Source organism: Crocodylus siamensis, chromosome 1, assembly GCF_052110815.1.
Source record: "Crocodylus siamensis isolate JL-2025a chromosome 1, ASM5211081v1, whole genome shotgun sequence".
Lineage (NCBI taxonomy): Eukaryota > Metazoa > Chordata > Crocodylia > Crocodylidae > Crocodylus > Crocodylus siamensis.
Genome location: NC_143395.1, coordinates 306,318,303 through 306,339,679, shown reverse-complemented (window position 1 = coordinate 306,339,679; position 21,377 = coordinate 306,318,303). Strand labels below are relative to the sequence as shown.

Genomic DNA, 21,377 nt, shown 5'->3' with positions numbered 1-21,377 from the left:
ACTGTTGCTAAAGGTGGTGCAAACACCTACTCTGCACTCCTTTAAGAGACATTTGGACATTTATCTTGCTGGGATCCTTTGAACCCAGCTGACTTTCTGTCCTGGGGCAAGGGGCTGGACTTCCGAGGTCCCTTCCAGCCCTAATGTCTATGAAATCTATGAAGCTTTGACTGAGGCATACTGTTGCTCCTGCCAGTACCTGGAAATCTCTCAGCTATTTGTCTGCAGGGTCTGACTCTTCTTCTCAAGGTCACATTGATCACCAGATTTGGAGGCAGGAGGGAATATTTCTTTGAGACTGGATTGTCATGGAGTGGAGGTGGTGATTGCCACCTTATGGAGCCTGGTTTTCTTCCTATGATCCTCTGAGCATATATTAATCAATTCCTTCTCTGTCATTGCAGTGGAAGGGTTTTGGTGGTGCCTTTGCCCTCAACTTTGTAGGGAGGAACATGATATAGTGGGGCATAGGCCCTTGTTTTCACAAGGTGCTTTGTGGTTCTGGTAACAGCAAAGGCTAGAGAGGGAGAATTTTATGACTCTCTGAATACATGGGTGTCTGGGAATACAGGGGACTGGATTTGATGGCCCACAAAGCCCATTTCTCTTCCTAACCAGAACAGGCTTTGTGTAATGGTCACAGAGTCCTGGTTCTCCACACCCACTACACAGCCTGTACTAGGAAGACTAGAATAAAGGTGGGATAGTCTGTGGGAAGAACCAGATTACAACCCATACTATAGCTCAGGGGTGTGCAAAATACGGCCTGCAGTCCGGATTTGGCCCACGAGGCCATTCTTTCCGGCTTGCAGAGCCCCTAAAAAATTTAGAAAATTAATATTTCTCTTCCCTTAGTTCCTGTCAAAAATTACAGGAACCAAGGGCAGTAGGACCCAATACAAGCCTGATGGGCTCCCCCAGCTGGCCTAGGACCACATGTCTTCTCCCCCAGCTAGAAGCCCCAGCAGGGGTTTCTGGCCTAGGACCACATGGCTATCCCGCGCTGGAACCTCAGGTAAGAGGGAAAGGGGGGGGAGCAGGGGAGAAGCCTGGGAAAAAGTGGCCCAGGGAAAAGCTGAGGAAGTGGGGGGGAAGCGGCCCCTTGCCCAGCACCCCTCACTGCAGCTGCTTGCAGACCATGTGGAGCTGCCTGTGCCTGCTTCGGACAGCCCCACCTTGCTGAATAATTTAAAAGTTTGTTATGCTTTAAAAATACTTAATCTTTAAATGAAACCAAGCAGAATCGATTTCACCCCAAAACTGCTTTTTTTTTATTATTGTAGCTGAAAGTAAGGATATTACTACACCTTCTAACAAAGCTGAGCATCACTCACCACACACAAATGTCCTTTTAAGCTTTTCCAAAAACAATGCTAAGAACTGTGGTCTGCAGTTTTTAGGGGGGTTAGGGCCTGCAAAGCCTTGCACACATTAGCTTGAACCACATGTAAGTCTGCTCACATTCTTAAACAAGTGTAAATCATTGCAAGACGAGGCCTTTCTGGTTTAGGTCCCAGCCAGGGCAGCTTGCAAAGTTCTTTAAATGTGTGTCAGTGGGAGTTAATAGGGCTTATTTGCATGCTTATGTGCTATCCTGTATACTGTGGGAGGGAACTTAGGGGGAACAGGTCTGACAATAAAACAGAAAGATGGAAAGAAAAACAGAAAAATACTGAGTTTATATGTATAGTATCTCCTATTCTTTAACAAAAGAGCAGCAGAGGATTTTAGAGTAATTAACAAAGGAATGGGTAGGAAGGGACAAAGGAATGGGTAGGAAGGGACAAACCTTCCTACCATTTTAATTTTCACCCCAATAATTCTTAACCCAAGTTTGACACTTTGTTCTATCTAATATTGGTTTTCTGGGGATCCAGTGAACTTTGTTCTAGAAAAGCTCCACTTCTGACCTAAAAGAATCAAAATCTACCCAAAACAGAAGAGGGTTGGATTGGAAAGACAGAGTGAGTGCAATATTAATCATATTGGCCATAAAACTGGAACTTAGCATAATAAACAATACGCACATATACACACTGAAATTGTTGCATCCCAAGCAGTCAATATTTGAATTCTGGAGATAAAGCAGGGAAGTTAATGGCAAAGCTGATAAAAAAAGTATTCAGGTGTGTACTCAGTGCTCTGCTCCTATAAAGAGGTACAGGTGCTGGTTGCCCGGGCAACCGTAGTTGGTCAGCTGACTGGAAGGTGGCGGGGCCTGACCGATATATATATATATAGTCCAGGCTGAGGCCAGGTAGGCAGTTCCCTGCCAGCAGCCATAGGGGTGGGAACTCTGCTGCAGCAACGAGAAGGAAGAGGCCAGGATACTCAAGCAGTTGCTATGGGTGAGAGAGGGAAAAGCCCTGTCACAGACTTGAATTGTGTTATAGCCAGATGGTTTGAATTTATCTTGCAGCCAAGAGGCTAGAGTTTCTGTTTACTGGTTAAAACCAGAGGACCGGGTGAGGCTATGAGGGGTTGGAGGAGGTCTCACAGGGGCTCCACGGTAGCGTAGGGACCCGGGTGCTAGAGAGAGCACAACATTCAGGGGTGCACTGACCCCAGCCCTGAGAAGGGGAGCAGAGGATTGGAAGGGGGCCAGGTAAGGCCAAGGCCGCCTGAGCCCTAATGTGAGATGCCCCAGAGTGGGCAGCTGCAAGACAAGCCAGAAAGCGCCAGTGGGGGCGCGGAAAAGGAGATCGACCAAACATCATCTGGCACATCTGCGAGGCTTGGGGCATGGTACAGGGGTGGTTGGAGCCACGCATAGCCCATAAGGCTGGGGTGCACTGAGTCAAACAATACAGAATAGGGGCCAGGATACACCAGAGCACCGTGTCCAAGGGGACAAAAGGCAGCCTCCCTTATAAAATACATAACATCAACGATGTGGCGGGTGAGAACGAGGGTGCTTTATCTCGAACTTGGCACGCTAGGGGGCATTAGGAGAGATCACGGCCGCTCCTAAGACCCCCATGACTTGACAAGGTGAAACCTCAGGAATTATATAATCTTTTTCATTCATGTTCTGCAATTAAAAAAGAAAAAAAAGGAGAGGAATCAGTTGTTTAACATAATTTAAATACCATCTCAAAATGTAGACAGCCCAGCAACACAGCAGACAGGGAAATCCAGGAAGCCTCAGAAAACACATAATTTGGGGTGCAGCTATGGACACCAAAATAGCCCCACAACCTTTTTATGGGCTGCTTAAAAGAATTCCTTAACAACTGAGGTCGCTGCGGGATCCCTGGCACGGCTTTATGAGCACTCGTGGTGCTCTGGTGTGGTGCCAGAGGACTGGAAGGGGGCCAATGTGGTTCCTATCTTCAAAAAGGGGAGGAAGGAGGGCACAGGAAACTATAGGCCAGTTAGTCTTACCTCAATCCTGGGCAAGCTTTTTGAGAAAATTATTCTGGCGCATATCCCCGAGGGGCCAGCAAGGGAGATTATGCTTAAGGGCAATCAACATGGGTTCATTAGAGGTAGGTCCTGTCAGACCAACCTGGTGGCCTTCTATGACCAGGTCACCAAATCCTTAGATGCAGAAGTAGCAGTGGACATAGTCTTCCTGGACGGAAGGCCTTTGACACTGTCTCTCACCTCGTTCTCATTAAGAAACTGGGGGGCTGTGGTGTTGACACCCCCACAGTGAAATGGGTCACCAACTAGTTGGAGGGCCACACCCAGAGAATGGTGGTCGATGGGTTATTTTCGACTTGGAGGGATGTGGGCAGTGGGGTTCCACAGGGCTGATACTGATGTTCAGTATCTTCATCAGTGACTTGGACGAGGGGGTAAAAAGCACCCTGTTCAAATTTGCTGATGACACTAACATGTGGGGGGGGTGGGCACACTAGGTGGGAGGAATAGGCTGCAATTGGACCTAGATAGGTTACAGGGGTGGGCGGATGAGAATAGGATGGGATTCAACACTGACAAGTGCAAGGTGATGCACCTGGGGAGGAACAACCAGCACCATACCTACAGGCTGGAGAACTCCCTTCTTGTCAGTACAGAGGCAGAAAAGGATCTTGGAGTCATCACTGATGCCAAGATGAACATGGGCTGGCAGTGTGGGGAAGCAGTCAGGAAGGCCAACCGTACTTTGTCATGCATCCACAGATGCATCTCAAGCAGGTCCAGGGAGGTGATCCTCCCCCTCTATGCAGCACTGGTCAGGCCACAGCTGGAGTACTGCATCCAGTTCTAGGTGCCACACTTCAGGAGGGATGTGGACAACATGGAAAGGGTCCAGAGGAGGGCCACCCGGATGATCGGGGGGCAGCAGGGCAGGCCCTATGAGGAGAGGCTACAGGACCTGAACCTGTTCAGCCTCCACAAGAGAAGGCTGAGGTGAGATCTAGTGGCTTGTTACAAACTAGTCAGAGGGGACCAGCAGGCACTGGGGGAGTCTGTGTTCCCCCGAGCACTACCAGGAGTGACTAGAAATAACTGTCACAAGCTGGCAGAGGGTAGATTCAGACTAGACATCAGGAGGCACTATTTTACTGTCAGGGCGGCTAGGATCTGGAACCAACTTCCAAGTGAAGTGGCGCTGGCTCCTACCCTGGGGGTCTTTAAGAGGAGGCTGGATGAACACCTTGCTGGGGTCATTTGACCCCAGTACTCTTTCCTGCCATGGCAGAGGGTCAGACTCTATGATCTGCTCAGGTCCCTTCCGACCCTAGAAACTATGAAACTGCACCATCAAACCCATGCTATACTCAAGATATATAGATGACCTCTTCATCATTTGGACTGAAAACCTGCAATCTCTGATTGATTTTCATCACCAAGTCAATAATCACCACCCCTCCATCAGACTATCCCTTGCATACTCCAGCAACATTTCCTTTTTAGAGATTATGATCAATATCCAGAATAGTTAAATACAAACCATAATATACAAGAAAACAATGGACTAAAATATATATCTATACCAACAATCACCCCAAACATACCAAGACAGCTGTAATATACAGCCAAGCCCCCTGATACCACCAAATTTGCACCGAGGAGAACATCATCAACTCACAAATCTCAAAAGGGCTTTCACTCAATAAGGACACTCCTCCAGAGAGAGAGATCACACTTTTGAAAGAGCCATCAGATACCACATGAAGAACTGCTGCAGTACAAAAAGAAAACCCCCACAAATTGCACACCATTAGTTATGACATAGCATCCTTCCCTGAAACCTATATGGAAAATTCTCAAACAATTGCAACCCATACCAGAAGACCCAATTCTTAAAGAGATCTTCCCAGAACCACCCATCCTAGTCGTTAAAGAAGCACCGAACCTCACCAATCTCATCACCTGAAGCAAACTTACTGGGCGTGTCCACACATGCAAGCACATGCGCTTGCAGCAGCTCAAATAGAAGTGGTGCGAATTTGAGCTTGGTCTTTTTGCCTCAGCGCACGTGCTTGGACATTCACATTGTTGTGGAGCAAATTGTGCCACTTGGGGCAAAATAACCCTGCCTAGCTCCTCCCGGATCTGCTGCCGGGGGAGCTACAGTGCAGGGCCAGCACCTGTCCTGGCCTTATCAGTACAAAAAGCTGCTTCTGGGGCCCAGCCAATTGGTACCTAGGGACACTAGCCCTTGTGCCAGCTGGACTGCTGAAGCAGCCCTGAGAGTTCCCTGCACCCTTTACCAACTACAGCAGTCTAGCAGGGAGGCTGCTGCCTGGCTGTGACCTGCTGCACACCTGCCAGGGCTGTGGCTGCAATTGGCCTCTGTGCAGCACTACTGCCATGTGTGCTGCTGCCAGACCATCTGGGCAGCTATCACCCAGAAGAAGTTCCAGATGTGGTGGCCTGCTTTAAACTGTCAAACCATATCCTCCTGGCCCCATTTGTCCAGGAGGTCAGCCACAGCCAGCTGGGTCCAAGGTGCCAGCTCTGAGCAGGCAGGGTCCTGCCACTGGCCTCCCTAGCACAAATTCTGGTGTTCCCTAACTGAAAGATCCCTGATAAAAAAATCCCAAAGTCACTCTGTAAAATACCCCAAAATCCATGTTCCTTCACAATTAAAACAAAAGACCACTATAAAGAGAGAGAAACTTGCCGCAGTGAGAACCTTTTCCTGTTCCTGCACAAGCCTCTTGCAACATCTCAAAGGGGTTTGAGACACTGCAAGAGGCACGTGTAGGCTTGTCTGGATGCACCCCCTATGGCCCAAAACACACCGAATGGATCCAGACCATGCTGGGACAAGAAATGTAAAACTGCCAACGTATCTCTACCACTCCCACAACAACTACACCCCACAAAAGAACCATCACCACTCTTGGATCTTACATCTGCACCTCCAGAAATGTAATACATCTCATCCAGTGCACTAAATGCATTGGTAGGAGGAACCAAACAACAACTGTGTACCAGAATAAACACACGCTGAAAATCTATCACAGTCAAAACTACCTAATTACCTGTTGGTGCACATTTCTCACAAAACAACCACTCTCTCTCCAATCTCTCAGTTCTAATCCTCAAAGGGAATTTACAAAGCACCTTTTGCAGACAAGCCTATGAGCTTCACTTCACCAATCTACCAGATACAAAAGATCATGGACTAAATATAGACATTGGATTTATAGCACATTATATAACTTGCCTGCCACCCTTTTACCCCAGCCTTTCTACGTTACCTCTACATTTTACAAGCAACCTTCTGCTAGGGCTGTGCGAAGCTTCACCAGCTGTTTTATTTTGAGACTGTTTCGACTCGTTTCAAGAGAAGGGCTTCAAAACAGCCTCAAAATGAAATGAGGCCAGTTGAAATGTTTCAAAAGTTTTAAAATGTTTCAAATTTCAAAGCAGCCATGCAGGTGTTAGGAGACAAGGGCAAGCTAAGGCTGCACTCCCAGCAGTTTCATATGGCTCAGCCCAGTGGAGGAGGCACTTCCCCCAGCTGTGTTGAGTTCCCCAGTGCTGTGAGCGGCTGGAACTCAGCCCAGCTGGAGGAGTGCCTCCCCCAGCCAGACTGAGATCCCCAGTGCTGGATCCCAGGTGGCAGGAGCAGCAACCTGTGATTCGGCAGGCAGATTGGGGGCCCGCCCACACAACCAGGAGGGCTGCAGGGGTTCTATCAGACTCCTTCCAGGCATGTGGGGCCCCCATCTGCAGGCTGAATCACAGGAAGCTGCTCCGGTTCCCTGGCTCCTGCTTGTCAGTAGCCTGCAATTTCCTAGAAACCCCTACACTGATAGCCTTGAAACTTGGCAGGCTTCATGGCCTCAAAAGGGGCTACCATCCTTGCAAGTTTCATTGGAATCAGGCAAGAAATGACAAAGTTATAGGCTGTTTTGTGCTTCCCCATTACAGCATATCTGAGGATTTAATCCTGAACTATTGATGCTGCTAATCTGTTCAGTGCACACAAATTAAAACTGCACTCTCTGCTCAGAATAAAGAACAGCACTGTATGGAGAACTTAGACTACAAACACTACATGATAAATGAATACCATTTCTATAGGCTCTCATCCATTGGATTTCAAAGTACTTAACATAGGCAGGTAAAAAGGACTGTTCTAGATCACAGAAAGGTAGTTGGCCATGTCAGCAGGGTTGATTTGCACCTTACAGACTATCTAAATCAAACTGCAGTCCCTTCATAGCATCTAACAAAGTAAGTTACAAAAGCTTATACATATCTGATTTAGTTACTTTATAAGGTGCAAATCTACCCTTCTTTTTGCCTGTTCTATATCACACCAGTGAAACCATGATGCAGCCAAGAACATTTGGAGGAAGAAAGAATAATTCTATGGCTAATGCACAGAACTGGCACTCAAGAAAGAGTTCTGTTCCCAACTCTGTGTGGCCTTGGGCAAATCACTTGAGCACAGACTTACTAATCTAGGGGACTACTCAAACCATTAACATTAAACATCTACTGATGTGCTTCCTGAATCTGTCTCAATGTCCCGCCTGCAAGAGCTGAAATAAAACATGAAGAAAAACATCTTGCATTCCAAAGCTTGTCTAACTATCCCAACTACATAGTTCGTCCAATAAAAGCTATCACCCTAAGAAATCCTTTCCTCTCACATAATCCCTGGACCACCCTGGCTACAACATCATTCTAACACTACCAAACATGGAATAACTAGGGCTGTGTGGATGAAATGAGAGGCGTGTGTGCATGACACTTTAAAGCGAGCTAAATGATTTTGTACCGCTTTAATGATGTTGGTGTTTGCATGCCTCAGCGGTGTATTGCACACTAATTCCAGCTGCTGTAGGAAATTTGGCGGTGTAACGTGCCTTAAATACCTTGACGCGCAGCAAACTAAAACTCCTTCAAGGGAGCGTGCTCGGCTCTGCCCCCCCCCCGCCTCCCCAATACAGAAGAGTCTATGACTCAGCCTGGACTTTGCTGATCTAGCTAAGCATGAAGAAAACCCTTCCCCTTGACTGCCTTGTGATTAGTAAAGCCCAATCCCTTTCACCTAGACCTAGAGCCACACCTTTATCCCCAAGACCCAGATCCATTCCAGGGATCCATAGCAGGCCATTGGGATAAAACTGACACACCCACAACAAACAAGAGGGGACACACGCTGAGTCTCTTCGCTCTCCACCTCACAGCAGGGAGGGAAGAAACAGGGATTATGAGCATGAGTTCCCCAAGAGGGACTAGTCCCCTAGGGCAGCTAGCCAGTCAGTCAATAGGGTCTGCCCTATACACTTGGCTGTGCTCAGCACTCTCCGGCAGCTAGGGGAGCTTCAGAACATGCTTGGATGTATGGACAGGTACCCTTAGCTGCAAGTTGTTGGCAAAATGGGCCATCTCTGAGGCACCCACCTGGTCCATCTAACCTTTGCACAGTGCCCTCCTGCCAGGTTTTCCTACATGGGGGAACAAAACCATGAGACTTCTCATGGTTCATTCAGATGTTTGTAGGGACCTGCAGAAGGAACACCAAGAAAGCATGGAACAAGTCATGGGGACCTGAGAAGAAGGCTTCATAGAGAAGAGAATATCTGTTTTAATGAAGCCAAAGTATCTTGGAACTTTTACATAAATACAGCAAGTCCTGCTGCACCCTTGTTTAGAGAAGGCAGGTTTGGTAGAATGAAGAGAATATAAGCTGGATGGGAAATGTTAAGTATAAAATTGACATGCAGTGAAATAAACAAAAAAACCTCTTTTCATAACACCACAAGTACAATGTGATGATGCAAAAATAACAGGATGTTGATTTCCCTCTCACCAGCACCACGTAATTAGTTAATTCAGGGGTAGGCAAAACATGGCCAACAGGCCATATCCAGCTGCCAATTAATTCTATCCAGCCCGCAGCACCAGCAGAGGCCAGAGCCACCACAGGCTGGAGAGAACCAGCTGGTGGGCCCACAGGTGGCAGCTCTGGCCTCTGCTGGCACAGTGGGGGCATGCTGTGCAGAGGCAGCTCCGGCACTGTGCAGCAGCCTGGGAGATGGGAGTCTGACCCTGCAGTGCCAGGTGGGAGTGGGGGTGCTTCTGTCCAGCATCCTCCATGGTGTCAGCAGAGGCCAGAGCCCTGCCTACCTACCCAACATTGCTTGGCAGGAGGGGTGAGGAAGGGGAAGAACTGAGCCCCCCTTCCACTCTCCAAGCTGGGGTCTGCACAGCAGGTGGGCGAGTGAGAGGCCAAGAGTAAGGGGCATTCCTCCCCTGCAGCCTGGCTCCACAGAACTGCGAATGCCATTGCCCTGACTCTAGAGCAGCACAGCCTAGTTCCATTCCTGCCTGCCAGTATCAACTAAGCTGGGTAGCACTGGAGAAGGGAAAGAAGCAGAGCTGAGACACAGCAGCCCCAAAGGGGCTCATACTCCCACCTACTCCTCCTTCCAATCTGGTACCCCTTAGCCCAGTTGCAGGGAGCTCAGGGATATGGGAAATGCAAGTGCATGTAATCCTCAACAGCTCACCAGAACGGTCTAGCCCAAAATAATTGCCTACTCCTGAGTTAATGGAACTCATTACCACAAGACTTAAATTAATCCCCAAACTTGGGAGGATTTTAAAAAAAGAAAAAAAGTGATGCTTCTAAGAATAGGTTTATATTTAAAACAAAAGTCACAAAATTCTTGGGAAAAAAATAAAAAACTTTCAGGTTTGGGGATATAGAGACTTCACATTATAGGGGTTGCAAAGAAAGTCTCTCCAAGGCTAGGTTAATAATGCAGAATAGTTAGGGCACAGCTTCCTTCCCTGTGGCTTGGCCTTGGAGGCTACCCTAACCTAAAACAGATTTTAAAGGATGCACGAGAACAGTATCTTACCCTCAGCCCACCCTACTCATAGTACAGCATATTATATTGCAGGTGGGAGGGAGAGGTACAAACACTTCTTTGCCTCACATAGAATTCACAAAATCCTGTTCAACATTGTTTCAAGTTGCTCACATCCAAATAAATCCATTGTTTCCCTGTTGACTTCTTGTCTCTTGCAGCTACATGTGCCGTTTCATAAAGAAATTTATTATTCCAGCTAAACTATGCTCATGTTGCAAATCAAAACCAAGAATATTTAAAAACTTTGTCTTCTTTGGAAGTTGAGCATCCAAGGTACCTTTGATTAGTACCATGTTTCTCTTGGCTGGTGATGACTACAATGCATAATACCACCACTGCCAATGAAGTAGAATGAATTTTTAACTTGAATTCCAATGTTTTAAAACTAGCCAAAGCTCTGGGTTGACTGAGTGTTCTCTATCAATTCACTTATCTTAATCCACAGTCATTTAACACTGCAGTGTTAGTATGTGTGTTAGTTATTTCTTATTTGTTTGTCAGTTACCTCCCAGAAGATGGAGGAAGTGGAATGATGTGGGAGGGGAGGGGTTTGCTCTGTTCTAGTACTTTGATGATATGGCTAAATTTACATTATGGAGTTGGGTGTTGAGCTCTTATGGCAACTGTTCATTATGCAAGTTTATACAACTGTAAGGTCACTGATGTTAGTGTAAGAAGTGTGGTATAGATAGGAATTTTACAATTAAAAAAAGACCCCTTTTCCAGACTTTCCAAAAAAGTGCTACTTTTCTGTTAAAAAATAAAACAAAAAGTATTTGAAAGATAATTGTGTTTTATTTTTCTAAATTTGTGGAACATAAATGGATACTTAAATGACTTGATATAATGACATCTTTACAAAAAAGATTTCCCCCTAACATCTGGACAACAATATATAAATATTTACAATGGAAAAATAGGCAGGAAGGAGAAATAAAGTAGTTTTCATTATCCAAATCAATTTCTTTCTAATACATCAAATTCAGAACACAAAATACTTCATTTACTTCTATCCATATTTACAGAGTCTTTTACTTGACAGTACTGAGGCTTTAACATCAATTTTTAGGACATTTTATTATGTAATGTGCGTCTCCTGTTATGTTTCTATAATTTACTTCCGTGTTGTTGTTCTACAGGTTTGCCTGGAATAATAAATCAAATTTTGGAAAATGTTAACCTTGAAGAGAAAAATAATTTAAAAATGTATGCAAGTTAAATGTACCAGGATACAAAGTTTCTCACACAGTCAAATACAATCACAACACTGAAAATCAGTATAATAAAGTGTTTTATATATTTTTAAATAAGGTCATTAGGTCTGGATCCAAATCTGTTGGCTTTAACAAAAGTGATTTCCAAGTAGGACAAATACATATATAGAAAAAATAACACCCTCTTCTTTTGTTAAAAAAAGGAAACAGTGCCTTCTAAAACAAAGTAAGATGTGGTTGCCTGGACATAATATAAGTTACAGTGGAAAGAGCTTTAAAAGCCCCAAATAAAATATGACATTCATTAAAAAGGATGATTTAACAAATCAACTGGAACAGTTTAAACCAGCCCATTTAATTTTGTAATATTATTACAAACATCAATGTTAAAAAAGGCTTTTTTTTTTTTTGCTTTCTGCCAGTGCTACATAATCACAACCAAAAACATTGCTTGCAAAAATGGTAGACACTTATCACATGCCATTTGGTTTTAGTAAGTAGACACTGATTGCCGTGTCCAAGAACAGGGATAATATTCTTCAGAAATCCAGATATAGTTGTTAAAAAAAGTACTTCACATGTGTGAGCTGCGTCTCCCTCTAGTGCCCAAAGATATACGAAGCCTTGGTTCTCTTGCTTTATAATGTTCATTGAAGTCCAATCTAAAGCTAAGAAATCGAAGGCTTTCATCAGAACTGGTTGTCAGCAAGACCAAAAACTGCTGTACAATGCCCTGAACAAGAGAGAGAAAAATAAGAGATTTGTTAGAACATGTCCCTACAAATTAAGAATTTAAAATCATAGCATCATATGTGCACCATACTAAAAGAAGGGCAAGCACACTCCTCAAGAATTTGCAAGTCAGATAACTAGTTTTACACTTTGTGAAATCCAGCTACAAATCCTATAGCTACATGCAAATAGACTCCATCATATAAGATTAAAAAGTCAAAAGCAAAAACAAACAAACAAAAAATCCAAGACAACTTCTTAGAATACAGACAAATTACCCTGGTTTGGCTAAGTTATGTAATATTCAACAAATAAGGGTCCATGGGATGTGTAGGGGACTTGCTAGAAGTTCTCTCCTAAGTTTCCCAAAGTTTTCATCTGCACTGGGCAGAACTTTCCAAACAAAAAGGTACAATTAACTGTTAGCCAGCCCAACCCTGGAATACCCCAGCTGCATGCATAGTTTTTACATACCTGGGACACTAAGACCATGGGATCAGGGAATCTCACCCTATTCCTGGGTCCAAGACCTAGGATGTCTAAGAAGTGCAGGTTCAGCCCAGCTCCCCTCAATGCAGCATTTTACATGCCTTGCCCTACAGCCCAGAATCAGACGACTCAAGGGAATGGGGGGCTGCAGGGCAAGGCAGGAAAAGCTGCTGGGATGAGGGTTGCCAGGTTCCCAGTGGCTGGATTGCCTTGGCTTTCCATTATGGAGTTCTCCTGGCAACCAATGTTTAGCATCAGAACCAGGATTATCCTGGTCCCAGTGCCAAACCCCATCCTCATGCGGATGCTGACAATCAGCTGATTGTCAACATTGGCATGGGGTACTAGGTGTTCAATTTATGGCATTCAATTTAGGACACCATAAAAACAAAAAGTCACAAAGATACTCCACATGTTTTGTGGAATACCTTTGTGGCTGGTTTGCCACTTTACGGCACCAATCAGCTGAACATGTAGCACTGCTAATAAGTTAAAGGCACCATAAACAGTCATTGCACCATGGCTATAATGTGTGCCAGCAGACTAGACCATGCTCTTAATGATCCTTGCTTCGTTCAGGGTCAAAGTTGAGGCATTTTAGCTTATTTATATAAATAGCTACAGGCTCAAACACGAATTACAGCATAACAGTCACTGTGGGCTCCTATACATGTGCAGGTTGGGAATCCAGCAGTCAGAGCAGACTCGATTACTTGAGTCTGCTGGATCATGGAAATTAACATGCTCCAGCAGACTGTAGTGTTATGTGCAACACCGTCCTTGTGCTGAAGTGGCAGCTGGGTACTTTGAACTAAAGTCATTTTTCAGTGTGGGGAAGTTGATGCACATGAGGCCTTGGTGTTTTTAATTGGTGCTAATTAAAGCCCCTCCCACATACCTCCCAGAGCATGTGTAAAAATGCCCTGTGCATTTCTGAGCAGCAACACCTCCCCCTTCTTGTGCTCAAGTCCTAAGTGCCTCCTTGACCTGTTGCAGCCCAGGGCTGCTTCACATGGGAAGTTCTGCCCAGCGCACATGGAAGCCTGGGGGAATTTAGAATACAACTTCTTGTTAGTCCTTCTACAGTAGTTGTTTCTGCCTGCCCTCACTTAATTTTTTTTTAACGTTTAGGGGCGTTGAACTAACTAGCAAGTGAGCAGCTATTTAAATATGAATCCTCCTATTTACAGAAATTGTCCTAATTTGCAAAAAAAATAAAATGCATGGAATGCAAATGGGATTACATTGGTTAAGATTAATTTTTTAAAAAAGAAACACTAGATCCATTTGTAAACAAGATATGAAATTTAACAAGAGACTATCACACATTATTATACAAACAAGCACTCTCTCAATGCTCAGAGTGAACTACTGGTAGTAAACAGTAGCTCCCTATGATCAATCAATCGTTCTAGGAGTTGATGCTTACAGTGGAACTCACACTTCTGTACTGAGCCACCACCCCTTTTTTAAAAAAACAAGAAGAAATAGTAATTGAATATGGAGTGATAGACAAGCATCAATAACATCGTAGCTGGTTTTGATCCACATAAATGAAAGTAGATGTGAAAGTGGCGAGTTAATTTTTCAGTTAAATTGTACAAATCTGCAGGGTACCTGGTAGAAATGTGTGAGTATTCTCAGCTGTGAACACATTTTTGGTATTGATTCTTGAAATTCTTTAATCCGTTTATTCTCTTCCTCCTCTTCTGCTGCCGTTACTCCCCACTCACCCTATGAAACAAAGGGAGATGTTATTTATGATAAACTAATGGGTTCTGCTGTCATAGGCACTATAATCCTATGTTCACACAAGGAAATTCAATATAATCTGCATAATAAGCTTTTGATATGGGACTATTAATTTACTATATAACCATCGTGTAGTAAACAAAGGTTTTAAAAAGTGGCGTTAGTGACAATTCCCATTAGATGACAAGTTACGAGATACCTAGCAAGGATGGCTTTATAAAAAACTCAGATAACCAGATAAAAATTCCATAATGTTTGCTTTGTTTAGAAATAGGCTGACTCCTTTCTACTGCTACCTCTTCCAAATACAAGCATGTGGGGTCAAGGAAGACCTGAGTTTTAGAAATAATATTTCCTGTGAGGGGCTTAGAACCTTACAAATTCCATTCTTCACACTAAAACAGTGAAAAAATTTAAAAATTTGCCTTTAAGACACCTTGCAAGATATATTCATCAACACTTTGGAGAGAAATGACCATAAAAAGTTATTTACAAGGCATAGTGGATTTTGCTTGCATTTCTTATCTCTTGCTGCTTAGGTACATGGCAGCTGCTGGGTTTTACTTTTGCTCTGGCCTTTTCTTTTCTTTTTTTCAAGTTTCAAAGACAAAGATATTTAAAAAAAAAAAAAAAAGAAACAGAGGTCTGTTATAAATTGAAATATATATTGCTCTTCCACCCATCTCAAGTAACTGCTACAATCCACTGCCAACCTTACTGTACCTCAAGTTCACGCTGCTTCTTCTTCTCTTCAAATTGCAACCTTAGTTGCAGCTCCTCCAAAGCAGCTCTGTACATTGTATCTTGAGCATTCTGAAGTTCAATGATTTGATCAAATACAGCTCGAAGCTGGTTGAGAAGTACCTGTGAGAAGGTTCATAAACAAGGATAAATGCAACAAAATGGAACTGTATAAAATGCTATTACTACATTTCTTGATATTCACCAGAAACATATCAATATACTTGGAGTTACAGGCACACAGACGGTCCAGGTTCAGGCATAACATTAATATGCTGCTTACTAAGATCAAAATAAACCAACCTGTTTTGATGCAATTGCAATATACCTTAATGTACCTGCATGGCCACTCCAACTACAAGCAAAAGGAACCCAATATTCTCACTGATGATTATCCCCAGTGTTGAGATGGGAAGAGGGGAAGTAGAATAAAACAGGTGGGCTATAATCCCTCCACAGGCCCAAAATAATAAGGTTGCTCCTCAAATGCATGTTGGAGGAAGGCACTGTTTTGCAGTCCCTCCTAAATCTCCCACAAGATTCTATTTAATTTTTACCAGGTAGGAGCAGCCGTGTGGTTGAGTGAAAGAACTTTATTTCTAACGATCACAAGGGTTTTGCTCTGGCATTGCCTTTCCCCAATTCAAAAAAGGAGTTTGTTGCTAATTGGACCATCCAAGAAATAGTAATTATTTGCATTACAGTAGTTCCTGGAGGCCCCCAGTGTGTTAAGTGCTACAGAAAATCCACCCCAATGTGCCTGCAATTTGATCAAGCAGCAAACGTAGGTGGGTTGAACAGTTGGAGTGAACAAGGGAGAAGAGGAAGGACAGAGTCATGAGAACACACACTTTTACACAGGTCAGAAAGTATGAAAATTTTACAATCCCTACTTGCCATTTACTGAGCATTTACCTGCTGGTAGTTTCCCCATGAGCATCATGGTAAAACTGATTCTTCAGGAGATATTTGAAGGGGGGGCCATCAATCAAATCTGGAGAGGGCGTGTCACACATAAGGTGACTTACAAGACTGTGAATATTCTTGTTGGAGACAAATGTGCAACAGAATCTGGCATCAGTACACAGGGAAATGATATAGGTGTAAATCAGTGATACAGAAAGGGTGGGGACAAGGTGTACACTTTTGACAAGCCAAAATTGAAAGTGGAGAGCAAAACATCTTGGAGATGAGGAATAAAAGAACAGGCTAAGATACACAGGAAAACAGACTGAGACACATTTAGAATGCAGTGACAGGTTTGAGTCAGCCGCCAAGAGCTGGCAGGTAAACTCACATGAATGAAGCAAATCACTTGCAGAAAGGGGAAGCTAAATAAGACTGAGTGTAGGGACTTTGCTCAACATGTGGCACAATAGGGCCTTGCTACTAGTGGGAGAGCTTCCAAGTGCTCAATAATATATTACCTCAATCGTTTAAGTATAAGCTAGAATCAAGCTGCATTTTTTATACAAAAGAAAAGGCTTACTCTGGAGTCACTGTCTAACAAACAGCGAGTGATGATTGTGTCCAAGAAAACTTCATGAGCAGCGATGATGTGATCCAAGTCTTGTGCTTGCTGGACCTTATTCCAGAGCTCATCCCATGAACATTCAAGTATCTGGGGACAATAATTCAGGATTGGGCTATTTTTATTTACTAGATTACATACTTTCAAGATTTAACAAGTAATGTCTTGGGAATTACATACAGGCAGTCCTTGACTTACAACATTAAGTTACAAAGTTTCACACTTATGTTTATAAATTGATGCCCTGTTTCAACTTTATGACGTCAGTTTCAACTTTACAATGCTTGATCCGATACAACACCAGCAAACAAGTTCGCTGCGTCACTCATCTGCCTGGAGAACATCTGCCAAACTTCCTTGGACACTCTTTAAGAAGGTCGACAAGACTCCAGAAAAGCCTGCAGCCAAGACTCCTGAGAAGACTCCAGCCAAGAACCCTTCAAAAAATCCAACCAAGAGCCGTTCGAAAAGTCCAGCAAAGTCGTCTCAAAAAAAAAGTCCTTCCAAATCAGTATGATTGCTATTTACAATACAAATACATTAATGTAGCTATTACTCATCTATAAAATTGACCGGAGTACAAAATACTGGGGTATTTTTTAGTGACAACAGGGTATCGGGCCTTGGTTTGGGAACCAATCCCAACATTTTTTTTTTTAAATGAGAAAATTGGTTCCCAGTTACATTGACTGAAATTGTGGTTTTCAGGAATCAATTGTTGTAAGTCCAAGGACTGCCTGTACAACTACAGTATTAACAAGTTGGATGGAAAAAGTGTACCTCAAATGTAATGTAATACTGCATTTGATGAATGAAATGGACCATTTCTGATGCCAGAACGTGACACTGATGCAGCACCCCAGAAAGCTCTGTAACAAAAACAAAAAACAAAAGAATTTGTATGTTAAAGAGGGACAGACTGACACACTTCAAACCCGAATGTTTCCTTGACAAAGTACTTCAGAGCAATACACTCACTGGTCTTTCACCAAACTTTGATACCAACTAGTAAACAGATGCGTGAAGATTTTTCCATAACATTACAAGCCACCAATCTGGCTGTCTGATCAAGTAGTGTTATGCTGGGCAAGATCACATCCGAACCTTTTTTGTTGTTGTTTCTAAGTCCAAAAGGCAGAAGCACAGGTGATATTTCATGCAATTCTGTGGCTTTAAAGTCTTTCAATTCAACTCCTTAATGCCCTGAAAGCACATAATGTTCTCCCTTATAATGTATCTATATATTGTGCACAAAATAGTCACTATTGCTCAGCTATTTTAGGAAGAATAGTCCTAGACTAGACATCAGTCTGAGGCTCAGGAGATGTGGATTCAGCTTCTTCGCTCTGCCAGACATACTTGGGCAAGTCACTTAAAAAAAAACTGTTCTAGTTCCCTAGCTGTAAAATGGGGATAAAAGCACTTCTCCATTGCACAAGGGTGTTATGAAGATAAAATTCAGATACTGAAGCACTCAGATACTACAGTAACAGAACAATTTACTCATCTTTGACAGGCAAAAATGGCACATCTTTAAAAACTGCATAATGATCTTGCAAGTACAAATTGCCTTTTTATACTGTTATAAAACCAGTCAAAGATCTGAAGGTCTAACAAACAGCAATGTTCTTTAATCAATGTGTTTGTACAATGACTATCCATAAGCATGTTATGTAACACTAACATACGATGGGTCAAATAAAAAAAATACATCTCTTAAACAATTGGCAGGAAAAGCTTCGAAGTGGACAAATATGACACATTAAACTTTTTTTTTTTTAAACAATACGTAGGAAAAAAGTAGTTCGATTATGCTGCCCACTTAAAACTATTAAAAAGTGCTTAATGAATCATTGTTACATCTCATCTATTTTAGCAATGGTGACTAAAAAGCTGTTAAAAGCAGCACTGACCTTAAGCAAGGACTCAGAGCTAGAGCCAATTAGCTAGTTTCATAAAAACAGCTACTCAACCACCATTATTCTATACAAACAGTCAAAAGGAGAAAGTGTCTGTGTAAAGAGGGGAAAGGAGACAAGTTTATTTCTTTGTTACAAAATGCGTTTTCTGACTGAAAGATTAATCATTTTGAAGAAAGTCCTGTTGTTGACACTCAGCTCACACAAAAGGGGTAAGAAACACTGATCTAGGATTTTTTCCCAATTTCCACCTTTTTTCATTCATGGACCCCTAAAAAGTTTCAAGTGGAGGCAAGCACCCCTTTGAATAGTAAGTGTGGGTATTCAAATTAGGGGTCCACCAATAAAGGTCATCTTGGCTGATACCAATATCCGATGATTAACCAACTATAAAAATCGGCCAATGCTGATCCGATAACTGATATGTAGAAATAATGCAAGGCATTTGAAACTATTGATACACGCCTCCCACCTGCTCTGGCCCTCAATGAGGAAGGCAGTGACTGCCTTATTCCCATGCATATTGTCCCCTCACCCATGGCTCCTACCCACAACCCTGCTCCCCATACAACCCATGCTCCCATCCCAAGTGGGTGGGGCAGACCCTTGTACAGACAGCAGTGCCAGATGCGTTTGGAGCTCCAGAGCATGCTACTCTTACTGCCCGTGGACCCAACACAGCCAAGCTCCTGCAGCCACCGGGGAGAAGCTTTTGCAAAACATCCCTTGTGTGGCACCTTACTCCAACTGTGCACAGACTAAAGTCTCTGCGGCAGCCCCAGCATTCAAGTCCATGCTGTGTGCGCAGCATTGCCATGACAGCAGCAGCAGAAGCCTATAACAATCCCTTTGTTGCTGAGTGCAGCCCCTGTGGACTGCTCCCTGGCCCCCTCCCACTCCTGCTGCTCACTGGGACCTGTAGTCTGCCATGGGCTGCAACTGGCAGCATGGCACAGGGATTAGACCATGCTCACCAGGGTGCTCTCGGTACGTAGCCATAATTTTCAGCTACAATGACTAAAAAAGCCAATACAGTATCACTTTTATCAGTGCCAATCAATATATTGGTGTACCCCTAAATCACACACTTTTGATTGAGAAGTCATCTTTTGCAGACTCCTTAAGACAGTCTGTGTGTGGGCCTCTAGGAGTTAACAAGGTCAGAGCTTGTTCCACTAGGTCCCAAATACCTTCTGCTGATCATTTGAGGGCCCTATCTTGTATTTAAAATTGTAGAGCACCAATGTGGAGCTTCATCCACATATTAACAAGACCATTATGAAATGTGCTGGCTTTTTTAGGACTCTCCTGAAGCTCTTATTTAAGGAGGATTCATATTGCCCACATTCATACAATTCAATAACTACTTATTAAGCATCAAGAATGAAACAGTTTGGACAAACCTTGGAAGGGGGGGGGGGAGAAGAAGAATAGTTGCTTAAGGTAGGGCCAGACAGAAAAATTACTCCAAGGCAAGTAGGGGAGGAATCTTGCTACACTGTGCAGTAACTGTTTTTGTATCTGCCTATCCCACAGTATGAGAGCTACCATACTTACTTGAATAAAAGATTACAAGATGATGCCCCAATAATTAGATTCTATATATGGAAAAATTTATAAAATTTGGTAGGTCTCTTTTCCTTTTCAGTCAGACCCTGCTCTTCCTGAGCACATGAAAGTGAGGAGCAAATTTTGAAAACAGTAACTTCAAAATTAAAACACGTCTTTAGCCATTCACATATAGAACGTATGGATTTAATAAGTTCATTCAGAATTGATGCATGTTATTTTATTTTTTTGAAACTGCTGCAAGTTTTAGTATAGGTACTCCATAAATACACTTTTGAGTAGCACTTTGGCAACTAGTTATATGTAGTAGAAACTGTGTGTAATATTAATCCAAAACCAAAAGGCTAATGTCCTACCACATAGTTCATTGGACTGGGCCCCTAAAGAGTCAGAGTTTCAAGCCATAGTGACACCACAGTTCAGCTCTGCTCGGGGGGTATGCACTCCATATACCTTCCCTTTTCCATACCCCCCCAGAAAAGAAAAAAGGATCCATGTGCTAATTATCTCCCACTCATGTCTGGAACCCCTGGTGTTCTTGTCATGAGTCCTGGGATGCTCCAAAAATGTATATGCAGATGAAGCACAGGGCAACCTGGTCCACCTTCACCTCATGGAGGGCAGGGCTACACTAATCATACGTGCCTGGCTGAGAGAGGGGGCAACAGAGGGATTCTGGGTGAACTGTATGCAGTTTTCTGACTCATCATGACAAAAGAGTTGGCAATGAGGGGGGCTGCATTTAATGGGCACTACAATATGTTTTATTTGGAGGGCTGCTCTATCCTATTCTTGTGGTAGGTTCCCATCAGCATGTTTGCCCAATGTGGGCCATGCGTTTTATAGTCAGTCGCTCTCAGCATTGGCTGCATTTAAATCAACTTCATAGTTGGTTTTGCATGCTGAGCACATGCTGCTTTTGGCAGCAGTTTAATGATAGGCAAAGTATTCAGTGAGAATTCCTTGTATGCAGTCATAAGATGCCAACTGGGGAAGGAGGGACCTTGTCTTGTATTTGAGTAAATATGGTAAAATTGAGACCTCCTTGAATGGAGCAGGGATAAGCTAAACTGCCCTACTGGGACACATGTATGCCAAGGGTAGAATCTGGGTATTCAGCAATCTAGAAAAA

At 43.4% G+C, this 21,377-nt stretch overlaps 1 protein-coding gene across 1 annotated transcript in view; it reads right to left on the bottom strand.

Annotated features, from left to right (window-relative positions):
* Positions 1–11,073: 11,073 nt before the first annotated feature.
* Positions 11,074–21,377, bottom strand: part of TUBGCP3 (tubulin gamma complex component 3) — an 89,823-nt gene continuing 79,519 nt past the window's right edge. Inside the window, exons 18-22 of the mRNA XM_090022110.1 lie at positions 17,538–17,626; positions 16,716–16,847; positions 15,209–15,349; positions 14,351–14,467; positions 11,074–12,245 (exon numbers count right to left, since the gene is read on the bottom strand). Of these exons, the coding sequence (XP_089878236.1) occupies positions 12,087–12,245; positions 14,351–14,467; positions 15,209–15,349; positions 16,716–16,847; positions 17,538–17,626 (638 nt within the window). The 3' untranslated portion in view covers positions 11,074–12,086. The remainder of the gene's footprint in view (positions 12,246–14,350; positions 14,468–15,208; positions 15,350–16,715; positions 16,848–17,537; positions 17,627–21,377) is intronic.